Genomic DNA, 12,743 nt, shown 5'->3' with positions numbered 1-12,743 from the left:
TTTAGTTTATTTTCATCAAATTCTAAGTAATAATGATTTGGGTTTTTATTTAAAAAACTATGGAAGGTTTAGTGGAATGTTTATAAAATGATTCTTTAAAAGCTTTTTGTTGTATAAATTAGATTCATAAATGTACATCAATTACTTTTTCTGATAGAAAGTTTATGATTGGTGGTTATGTTCACTCTGCATAATGTTCAGGTTCATAAGTTAGCTATTAGAAGAAAATTCAAGCATTAAACTATATGGTACAAGCAGATGGGAAAATTAAAAATAAAACAATGAATATTTTAATATTACAGATGGAATATGACACCTCCAACTGTCAATGCATATTACACTCCAAATCGGAACCAGATTGCTTTTCCAGCTGGAATACTCCAGGCCCCCTTTTATGATATCAATCATCAACAGGCCCTTAACTTTGGTGCTATGGGTGTAGTTATGGGCCATGAACTAACTCATGCATTTGATGACCAAGGTTAGAAAATTCTCCGCTGAGATTTTTATTAAGTTGATTGTCTGCCATTCAAATTAGTACTCATACTTTACCTCCCTAGGTCGTGAATATGATAAATTTGGAAACATGCATCAATGGTGGAATAACAAAACAATTGAAAGGTTTAAAAAACAAACAGAGTGTGTAGTAAAACAATATTCCAGTTACGAGATAAATACTAAGCATTTAAATGGGAAGCAAACTTTAGGTAATATAATTGATACCACCTAATTTAATATATTCTGGATAATCCCCTTTTTAGAATAACCAAAAATTTGAATATTTTTTTTTATTTTAGGGGAGAACATAGCTGACAATGGTGGATTAAAAGCAGCCTATAGAGCGTACTTAGATTGGGTAGATAAGAACAAAGAAGAAATACCTTTACCAGCTCTCAATCTAACTCATAAGCAACTTTTCTTCCTTAGTTTTGCTCAGGTATATAACATAAAAAAATATATATATATATAATTTAATTATATCGGTTTTGATTATATTTTTATAAATTTGGCAGGTATGGTGTTCAGCAAGCACTGATGAAGCAACTAACTTACAAGTTGAAAAGGATACACATGCAACTCCTAAATATAGAGTAATTGGTTCATTATCAAATCTTCCTGAATTTGCAGAAAATTTTAACTGTCCACTTGGTTCTAAGATGAATCCTAAAGATAAGTGTGTTGTTTGGTAATTATGGAAGAACAATTATTACATCCAGAAAGAAGTGATTTTAAGTGTACAAAAACTTAAGGTATTAAATGTACAAACAGAAACTATTGTGAACAGTGGTGATAAGAAATTTATATTTTTACCTGCATCATTTTTATAGTTTAAATTTCTCATTGTATTTTTTAAACATAGCTGTCATAATGCTATTTGCGTTTGGGATCTCATAGTGTTGTATACCAAAAGTAACTTTTTTTTTTTTTGTATATATAAAAATCCTTATGCATATTCCATAAAGATTACATAATCCGCTAATTGTAGAATTGTTCCTCACATTTAAGAGCATAAAAAAAAAACTCACTTAAAGGTGGAAAATATAAGTCAAATATAATATCAGAATGTTATTATATATTATATAAAATAAAGTACATGCAAGAGGTTTTCCTTCTTGGAAAATCATTGAGAACTTCAGTTAATTTCTGTAATGCCTCAATGATGACAGAAACCTCATTTATTACAGTTTATTTTAGCTTGATTATTTTACCTCCATTGGCTTCCTACATAAAAATTTAACTAACAAATGTTTATTATATTTATAACTTTAGTCCTTAAATTAATTTTATTCACATACCCAAGTGCTATGGGCTTTAATATGCTTGGACATTATCTTCAAGTTGAACTTAATGAAACTATTCTACAATCGGTTAGTGTGTTATACGATTCTTTTAATTTTTACTTAATATCAGAAGATATCTTCTTGCATTGTGCTTTGTTTTGATAAATTAAGATTACAAAATTTATTATTTAATAATTCAAATGTGAATTTTGATGTTTGACTAAATCCATTGTAATTGATTAATCAATGTTGAGATCATGTTCATAGTAATGTTGGGAACTTAGTTCCTCTCGAAAGTTGGATCAAGTATTTTTCATGTGAATTGATACTATCTAGTCAACAGTGACCTGTAGCATAAACTTTTGTTTTACATAAAATTAACTGATGGGATATTTGATGTCTACTTAAGTAACATTATTTTTGATTGATACATTAAGAAGGAGCATAAGTGTGCCTTTTCTCGTGGAAGGGATTTCTATTTAAAGGATTGAAACCAAAGAATCAGGATAATATCAATATAAGCGTTGAGTTAAATTAATGAATATTAGTGACAACAATTAAACTAAATATTTGCTTTTCAGGTTATAAAAGATAAATTAATAATATTGATGTGCTATAAATTCATATTTTAGTTGAACCTCTAGACATTGATATTAAAGGTTTCTTGAAACAAAATTCAATTTACTAAAGAATAGCAATTTTAAATTATTGACATAGAAATGCATGCAGTATTTACATAAATAAAAATTACCATTAAAATTTTTAATATCGAAGGATTTTTTTTAAATGAAAGATAAAAAAACAAAATTGTACAATCAGTCATATATCGAAGTATTTGTTCGTAAATGTACATCTAATTTATGCACTTTTGTTATTCTAAAGCATTTATATGCCCAAGAATTTTATTCCATTTTATTTTAAAAGATATACAGACCCACTTCACAAAGTCATTTTCCATTAAAATACATGAGTAATAAGTACATACATTATAATAAATTGACAGCAATCATTTTTTTAATTTTTGGTGAGAAGGGAGGGGAGCTAAGTAGCTTCTATTGTCTTTTTGAGAAAATTCTCTATGATTATACAGAAATTTTGTTTGATATATGTTTTTCTAATAAAATTTCAATGATTCTTGAAAACAAAATGATAATTTTTGTGTTATATGAAAGAAATACAGAGTTGGTTTTAAATAGTGCCACTAATTGACTTTATATTATTTTTAAAATTTTCAGGATAATTTAGATAAGGTGTCAAATAATCTGATGATTACACCATTGCAGCCTGTTTTAATTCATTCTATTTCTTTGAAATTTAAATTTATTAAATCAGGTTTGAAACTGATGGGTCCAATATTTTATAATAAATGTAATTTCGAAATGAATACAGTTTATTAAATTTAACATTTCATTCCTTTATTTGAAAAAAAAAAAAGAAGAAAAACACAAAGCAGTAATTTTTAGAATCCTTACAAAAAAGGACCTAAACATCAACTGAGTTCCTAAACATTTACTTTTAAGTTTTTGTTGTTATTAATATTTAGAAAAAGTTGTATTAACACAATTTTATACCAGTTATTTATTTTTAATCAAAAATGAAATCTGAAATGCCTCTTTTCTTATTTTAATTTTGTCAACTTTGTAAATAATTGAAAGTGTAAAAATAAACATAGGGTGCTAAGAACAAATTTTTAGTTTATAGCTAATTTGAAATTATTTGTAAAATATGCTTAGTAAATAAGAGTAGGATACCCAATTACTTTTATGCAAATGTGCAGTGTGAAAATGTGTTAAATGCAAACAGCAAGATTATTAATGATTTATGACAACATATTTTGTCATCATGAGCTTTAGTGTGTTATTTGTTTAAACATTTTTACACCAAATTTATACATTATTTATTTGATGTAACTAAACCATTGTGTATCATTTAAAGTTTTTATGACTAAATGTTCAAGTTTATTTTTGTGATTATAAATCAAGTTATATAATAAGTTATAGTCATTTTAGAGTTATGATGTTATCTGTGATACTCTTCAGCATGTCAGTGTATTTAGAATTGTTAGATATATAACTTAAAAATTAAAAAGTTAACCAATACTGTTTGTTTTGTTTTTCTTATTGGTTCTTTGTTTTTTGTTGTTGTTTTTCTTTATATATAAAAAAAAAACTGAATGTTAAACAATAAAAATATCAGAATCATAGAATTTTATTGTAAAAAAAATGCCATAATGAACGGATTAAATAATAATGATAATTTTTTATTTTATATTAGTGTACTGATATTGCTACTATTTATTGTGGTTCAGAATAAGGAAGGTTTGATAGAAGTTTAAAGTTCTAAATTTTTTTTTTAATAAGATTTATAAACATGATTATATACAATGATCAAATTACAGTAAATCTTATAGAGTGATGTACAGTAGCTTTATACATTAGTATTACAGATAGCAGGAGGTTTAAATCAACTTTTGCACTCGGTAAATTTCTCCAACAGTAAGAACCAGGGGTTGAAAGTAACAATTACATATAGTTTGGTAAAATTCTAAATCACTTCTGAGGGAAAAGTTTTTATATAAGGAATTTATAATTCATCAATACTTATGAATAAACAATAAATTTAATTAAGAAATATTCTGTAGTTAATAAATGAGGAATATTTTTCATTAGAAAAAAAAAAACTGATTTATTCTGATCAATATTAAATACAAAATATAACTATTTAATTTTTAAATTAATCAAAAACAATTGTGAATTGACTTCAATTTTTTTGAATCTAGTGGAATATAAGTTACTCTTTAACACACCTAAGCATTCCAATTAGTAGAGGGAGCTGGAGGTTATCATGGTGGCTATGTATCATATTTAGTCAGGGAGTTGAGGTTGAGATTTATTATGTACTTTTCATGAAAGAAAAATTAACTGTTGGAGGCTGAATTTAAGTTGGTACTGCTTTAAGTCCAATAGTCTTGGCCACCACTGTCTCAGAAGAGCATTAAATTAATCATGCTTATAAAGATTTTTTGAAAAATTAGTATAATATTTCCGATGGAAAATCAAAATAATCTTCATTAAAAAAAAAAAAAAAAAGTAAACAGATACATTATTTGACTAACAACAATTATTAATTAGTATTTTTACATTCCTTCCCTACCCCCTCCAAAAAAAAATTAAACATATGCTTCAGAATAATTGTTATGTAATGACCAGAGACACAAAGTTGAAAATAAAGATACCAGGCAATACTTTTATAGAAAAAAATAATTGCTTATTTCAACCTCCTGTTTAACAATAGTAAGAAATATAGAGAAAGTGAGAAATATAAAAATACATAATTTTTTTCAAAGTTTCCAAACTTTAAAAAAAAAAAAAAAAAAGTAATCATAATTCTTTCCTTTAACACAAAAAAGAACAATGAAAAAAAAAAAAGAACATAGCAGGTTTTACTTTTTCATCAGACTCATACTGTTTCTTTCCTAACTAAACAAGCAGATAAATTATGAATAGATTCATTTTTATTAGAGTACTACTTTTTTACAGAAATCGTATAAGCAGCAAAAGTTAATGGTTTTACCAATATAACATTAAAAGTACTGTGATATGTATGAAAGATATTTATCATTGTTTTATTGACAGTGTATGTATAATGCTAAACAAGTTTCATTATCTGACCGTGCAATACTGGTAAATGGTCTATTTGTCCTCAAGCTTACTGAAGTATTAGAATTAAGATTGATCAAACTGAATACATCCATGACAACATTTATCTTCTGAATTTTGTTATAATTGGATTGCTCTAGTTCAAAACCACGCACAGAGCAGATAATTTGTGCAATACTATCATTAGGTTCTAAACACTGAGGCACAAGCTGACCAAAGAGTAAAGAAAAAACCATACCTTCTTTCCTAGAATAGAAGTTTTTATTAGATCAATGGGTAAATAAAATAAATTAAAATAAACAATCTGGCTTACGGTCTATCTACAGGCGATCGGAGAGCAATACACATCTCTTCATCTTTATTCTCAGGGCAGTCAGGATCACCATCACATAAGAAATCTCTCGGTATACAAACTTCTGAACTAAAAATCAAACCAAAAAGTGTGGGATATATATCTTTTTCAATCTTAATATTTTAAAGCCTTTCTTTTAATTTACTTATTTAACGTAAGTATTGTTTGCAGAAATTTCAACTAATTTATAGAACTTTATACATCACGTAAATCTTAGGCTATCTTAATCATTACATGGTTGCTTATGATCATGATGTTACCATACCAAACACAAAATGTTATAAAATAATACAATAACCAAATGACTGAAATATGTGGAGTAATATAAAATTATCTTTTTTTAAGCAAATGACGGTCTGTAAGGGTTAAAATCCTTTATGATAATAATAAATAATAACCTACTTTGGACATTTGTACTTATTCTCATTTATACAATCGTAATTCTGCTTGTTGCCACAGAAGGACCAGTCCTCGTCACTCTTGTCTTTGCAATTTGGATTTCCATCACAGAGCATGAACGGTCTGGCAAGTGAAAGGTATCCTGCACAACTGCAATCATTTTCATCACTAACATCCATACAATCATCAGAACCATCACAAAATTTCTCTGCTTTAATGCATTCACCACTTTGGCATCTTATAAACCCAGGTTTGCAGGCTGCAACATATTTTTCAACAGTTACTTCATTACTCCTAGTTTAATAAGCAACATATTACAAAATAAACTCAAATAAAGAATCTTTCTCAAGAAGAGATGTAAAATGAGATATTTATTGTTTAGAGCTACTGGTTAAAAAAAAAAGATTCAATTTCAAGGTTTAAAGATAATTTTTTATTAAATCATACAAAAACTATAACCAAATTGGTAATTTTATTAAAAAATCAGTATACAAATTTTGCACTTGCTCTAAGCAAATTGATTTTATGCCGAATATTTTACAAGTAATGTTTAAGAATGACCTAATAAAAAAGTATTTGCAACAATTACAAAAAAAAAAAAAAAAAAAAGTGACAACTTTTTTCTAATACATAGAATTTGAATCAATAATAAAGTTAGAATGTCATCTTGGACCCAGGAAAGAATGTTTCAGCCTGGATCTCAACTCTCTTAAAAATATTTGGATTATTTTTTTTAAATGAGTAGCAATTGAGATAAACTCAAATTTATCAGTTTAATTAGAGAATCAATGTTTTTTCTGGGGGAATAATATGAAAATTTATTCAAAACTCCATTAAGTTAACATCACAATAAATTTAAGCAGTAATATAGCAAGACATTGTCATACAAACATTTTTTTTTTTCTTAATACTAATTTTTTTACTTTTACTTACAATAAGTTATAAATGGAATAAATAGTGAGGGGAAGTATTTCATTTATGAAAACTTTCGAATTCGAGTTTTCAATGAAAATAAACATTTTGAAGTCCCTTGAGTTCAAATATCCAAGTCTTGCAAATTGTGTGTGTGTGTGTGTGTGTGTTTGAACAACCCAGTTCAAAAATTAAAAATTGAACGAAACTGATATTACATAAATTAGCCTAGGTTGTGACAGCAACTTTTTCCATAAAATAAACTGATCGGAAGTTCTACTGTTCATGATCGACAAAAAGTAAATTTTCATGGAAACCTCTTTCACCAACTCGACAACTATATATCCACAGAAGCTTGAACAGTATAGATGCTCATTTAAAATATAATTAAATTTTCTAAGAAGTTAAACTTAACAAAAACAATTCCTAATCAAAGCAAAGAGGACCAACAGGTCTGCTAGCCAGGAATTCTCATCTCGTCACTCTAAACATCTTAATTCAATTGATATTAGAAAAGAAACAAAAAACTATTTTGTATTGGACTTTACATCCAAATTGATAAGGAAACTATGAGTAGACATGTCAAATATATATTTTTATTTTTAATCATATCTACAATTTGTTTCATTTGACCATAGTTATTCTTTGTAAAAGAACTTTGGGATATTAGTGGAATGAAAATATTAAAAGAAACAATAAATGGTGATTTTGTTGTTATTTGACTCAAAGTGAAACAACTGAGGTGGGATCCCTTATTATTGGTATTATCTTTGATATGCATAAATAATGATTCCTATATATTGTAATAATAAAAAATATTATTAAGAATAAACAAAAGGAAAATTGATATTTTAAACTTAATCTCATATTTTTGGTATAGCTTAGGTTCAAATGAGAAGCTTTAATACTAAATAGATAGTAGGAATTTTATATAAATTTCATAACATTTTAGACTCTTAATCTAAGGGCTGGTTTCTAGGCAATCAGAACAGATACTTAGCTTTAATAACACTTTTACAAATATACTTAATTATATGTTGAGCAACACTAAGCAATTTATGCTCTTCTATGATGACTGATGGTTTTTTTGATGACTTCTATTTCACAAATTAGCACTGTCTTTAAACAACGCATTTGGTCCTCTAATATTTGTTAACATATCTCATCCCAGCGATCCAAAAAAAAAGAGTCACTTTAATTTTTGGATGATTCTAGATGTCTTCTTTTTCAAGATGTCCCACTGAGAGAGACAAAGGATGATTAGGACCTCCTGCATCCAGGAGCTGTCATCCCTATCTCCCCTAACACACGAGTGAATCCAAAAACCAAGCTTTCTTCCTTCCCTTCTATAGGTGTTTATTCTCGAGTGTAACACTACGGTTTCGAGTTTTTTCTTATGATTTCCTTTATGAATAATTTTCTTTAATACCAAGTCTTGACTTCTATTTTTTTCTTAAATTGATCATCTTATGATGGGAAGTTAAATAAAGTTTTTAAAATATTTGAATCTGCTCAACATGGCCATGATTCAACGGATTTCGCCGCCTTCTAACTTTTAGCTTTTCTAACAATTTTTTCCAATCCATATTTGACTGAACAAAATTGGTTAGCTTGCTTTTTTTAAAATTGAATACAACAAATAAAGCAATACTGGAATGATATATAAAATCAAAACATATTAAAAACCATTTACATTTTATATATTAACTATTTACTCATAAAAGAGGATATTACAATATAAATAAAATCTATGTACATACTACAATAGGGTTCATCTTTATATTGACAGTAAGTTTCTTTTTTTTCCCAGGCTTCATCAGCTTCATCTCGAGAATCAAAGCAATCACTCACTCCATCACAAATCTTTGACCATTCAAGGCACTTTCCATTCTCACACCTGACAGTTTCACAAATATCTTCATATAATAAATTGTTGTAGGCCACTTTTTCATCTACAAATCAAAATGGTTTGAGCCTTGTTCTAATAATTTAATTTATACAATGAATGTGAAAATTTAAAGTAAATATAAACTTAGTATTACCAACCTAAATGTTTGATGATATTATGTTTGTTTGCAGTAATATCTGGTAGTGTAATAACCCTTTGGAGGCAAATATTTTGTGAAATCACAGAAGCAATATAAGAACCAAAACTTGAGTGGCAGAATACTAATCCAGGAATCTGAAACCAGAAAAATTGTTTAATATCGAAGATAGTTATTAATTTATGGCATTTAATCTTAATTTATGGCATTGAGTTTATCATCATAAAAAAAATTTAATCAGAATACATAATAGAGATAGACTAATATGGAAAGCAGAACAAGCTGATACATAGCAAGAATATCATAATTGGGAAAAATGGAACGCACTGGGACATCTGCCAAAATGATTTTAATCATCTATTCAAAAATGTTTTGACACAAAAAATACAATAGATTTTTTGAAGAACCTAAAGAAAACAAATCTCTGGGATTAAATAGAATACAAACAATTTTATTTAAGTAACCATTCAAGAAAGGTTTGATATATCAGTGATATTTACAGAGTTTGCTTTTATACATAATAGTTGCCTATTATTTATAAAAGCATAAAAAATAGCGACAACTCAGCTATTCTACAATCTTTTCTCAATGGCCATAGTTTTACTGTAATCGTTAGTGATAGTCGCAAGAAAGACTGTACCATATTAATTTAAATTAATTAAACATCTACATCAATGAAATAATTAGTAAAAATTGTGAAGAAGCATCTATGATGGCATATACTAATTGTATTCTTATATAAAAGTAGTAGCATGAATCCTATGAAAGACAACAAGCAAGTTAAATGAAAAAGGGCCAAATGAAACTGAGCATTTGGCTGAGAGTTCTGTCTGAACGTAAATTAATATCACTTATTAGCTAAACAAAATTGAAAAAAATTCAAAATCTTTTAAGATAATTACTTAAGAAACAATAATTTATCAGGTAATGGTATATTAGGTGATGAATAACTAATAAAATAGTAGAAGATTTATAAAATTTTAACATTTGATATCATTAGTAATTATCAGATGGCATTAGCCGCAGATAATAACATGAAGTAATCCGTAGAAAATTTTCTCCATAAAAGTATAAACTCTGTACCATCATAACTGTCAAACCTACTCAAACCTTTAGAGAGTGTATAGTTCAATCCCAAATATCCCACTTCCTCAAATAGAATAACCTAGTGAACCCCCTCAAGTCTTGTTTCTGGTCAGGCAACTCCACTTAGCCCTTATAAAAATATTCAACATCTACACAGTAAAATTCACCACTATCCTTATCCTCATTAATTGTTCCAAAGCTTTTGATTCTGTCAACCATAATAATCTCCTTACAAAGCTTCACTGTCTCTCTTTGTCATCTAGTGCTTTTTGATGGTTATAATCCTTCCTCACTGGCTGTTCCCAGCCGTTAGTTCTCCACCTCGCTATATAAGCTTACCTTAAGGTTCCTCTTTACCCCTTACCCTTTTTTTCTATCTTTATCGATGACCTTTCACTCTCGACCAACAACATTTAAATTTACCATAACTCTCACCCCACTGACTTCTCAAATACCAATCAGAAATTACAAGAAGACATTAATAGAATAAATGCCTGTACAATCCACAATAAGCTTATGATAAAGCCACATCATATCCGGATCCTTCTCTCTCCTTAATTTACCCCCTGACTTGGAATGGCCTATTCCAAATACAACAGTTAGAGAACAGGTTCAACCTTTAAAATAGTTCTAACAGAACAAGACCGTAAGGATACCTGGAATCTTTAAGAGTTGGAAAGGCAGATTAAGTAAGTTCAGTACTTAGCATAGACACAATATTTCCAAAAGAACGGTGATATTACTTCTAATATACCTTCGTAACAAGGCTTAAACTTTAGTTTTTCCCTCTCTTGATCCTAGAGCTGATAAAACAGAAAATAAATCTATCAGTCACAGTGGAACTTGAACAGTAAATGAGAGTTAGGATTTCAGTAAATTACCCACTCGGCTAATCAAAAGTTTAAAAAAAAATTAAATGTTAATTATCCCACTCTGTCCTTACAACAATATTTATTATACTTACCTTACAAAAGTCATCATCTCTATCCCAAATATAGCATCTTTGATTTCTACCACAAGCAAGTGGTTCTAACATGACTGTTATGATGCTGCCTTCATTGTTCATTCCAACAGCTTCACATCTTTCAGTTCCATCAAATGGCGTTGGCCTACAAAAAAAGAACATAAAAAAAGGAATTAATGAGCGTATAAATGTTTGTTTTAATGTTTTACACTAAAAAAAAATGTGGAAAATGAAGAAATTATTTTAATTAATTTTTTATCTAAGTCTCTTTATGAGAGGTATCCATTTCTTGTTAAAGTTTTAGGGAAGTTTATACTTATACAGGAGTATTAACAATATAATCATACTCTTATTTTAAGAGTAATATGTTCTCTTGTAGAGAAATGATACTTATAGTTTTTTGTTAAATTAAGCCAACAATCAAGTTATCCAAGGAATATCATTTAAAAAAATAATTTATAAAAATTATAATTTTTAAATTTTGTTGATCTTTTACTCATCTTTAATGATGAATTACCAATCAACTTTAGAAAAATTACATGAAATGATTTATTATCTAAACTTCACAAAGGAAAATGTTGGTACAAAGAATAAGAATCTCCCATAAAGAAAACTTTTAATGATATTTAATTTAGGTATGTCAAACCACAATAAAAAAATATTAATACATACTATGCTGAGTTACTTTCAGATAATTAAAAAAATCACCCTTCATTAATTGGCTGAGCCAGGAAAAAAAAAAATAATCAAATACATACATAAACATGCTATGAACTATTTAAAGCAAAAGAGCACAGGATTTGACAAAGTTCTAGCCAGAATTTAACACTAATAAAGCTACTATTAACAGTTAAATTGTTAATATTTAATAAATTGAAAAAGAAAAATTCTATTTTGGAAGAAATGACCCTAAACTAATTATAACATTGTGGTACATAATCAATTCAAAAGATTAATTTTTAATTCATCTTAAAATAAAGGAAATGATAAGAATTTAACACTCAAAAAGAAAGTAAGAGCTAGAAAAGAAGTGATATGAAGGTTTGTAAAAATAGATAATTGTTAATAGTGGGAAGTTCATTCCATTGGACAGAGTAGTGAATTAGGAAGGAGTAATGATATATCACGGCTATCAGTGAAGGGAATAAAAACCAGGCAAAAGGAAACTTAAATTGGAAGAGCTCAAAGATGAAAGGAGAGGATCCTATTAATATGGTTTTGATATAAATCGATACCATATGCTGTCAACAGAAGAAACTTCAACTCTATTAAAAGTGAGACCATAGGAGAATGAAAGATGAATTAAATATAACTATTTATAGAACTTTTTAATTCATCATTGACTTCTCTAGTGAGCCTAATGTACACCACTCGTAATATGACAAAGTGGAGGATAAAAGAGAGACACTATGGGGTATTTTCTAGAGATTGTTGAAAGGAGAGATAAATGTAGAAAATTGGTATTATTTTTAATTGGTAAATACTATTGTAATAACAGTAGATGGCAACAATACTTCTCGGACTTGGGACAGCTGGAATCATACT

The 12,743-nt window shown here is 27.9% G+C and overlaps 2 protein-coding genes across 2 annotated transcripts in view; one reads left to right on the top strand and one right to left on the bottom strand.

Annotated features, from left to right (window-relative positions):
* Nep3 (Neprilysin 3) overlaps positions 1 to 2,094 on the top strand; it is a gene marked incomplete at its 5' end in the record, with an annotated part of 11,596 nt that extends 9,502 nt beyond the window's left edge. The window contains 4 exon segments of the mRNA XM_014424457.3: positions 303 to 481; positions 561 to 707; positions 798 to 937; positions 1,014 to 2,094. Of these exon segments, the coding sequence (XP_014279943.3) occupies positions 303 to 481; positions 561 to 707; positions 798 to 937; positions 1,014 to 1,190 (643 nt within the window).
* Positions 2,095 to 4,854: 2,760 nt separating this feature from the next.
* The window catches only part of ndl (serine protease nudel), a gene marked incomplete at its 5' end in the record, with an annotated part of 32,721 nt that continues 24,832 nt past the window's right edge, over positions 4,855 to 12,743 (bottom strand). Inside the window, 6 exon segments of the mRNA XM_067052743.1 lie at positions 4,855 to 5,686; positions 5,754 to 5,861; positions 6,195 to 6,450; positions 8,864 to 9,055; positions 9,150 to 9,285; positions 11,199 to 11,343. Coding sequence (XP_066908844.1) covers positions 5,407 to 5,686; positions 5,754 to 5,861; positions 6,195 to 6,450; positions 8,864 to 9,055; positions 9,150 to 9,285; positions 11,199 to 11,343 — 1,117 coding nt within the window.

This window comes from Halyomorpha halys, unplaced genomic scaffold (genome assembly GCF_000696795.3).
Source record: "Halyomorpha halys isolate HHAL.00 unplaced genomic scaffold, Hhal_1.1 Scaffold470.1, whole genome shotgun sequence".
Classification (NCBI taxonomy): domain Eukaryota; kingdom Metazoa; phylum Arthropoda; class Insecta; order Hemiptera; family Pentatomidae; genus Halyomorpha; species Halyomorpha halys.
Note: the sequence above shows the minus strand (reverse complement) of the source record. Positions and strands in the feature narration are given on the sequence as shown.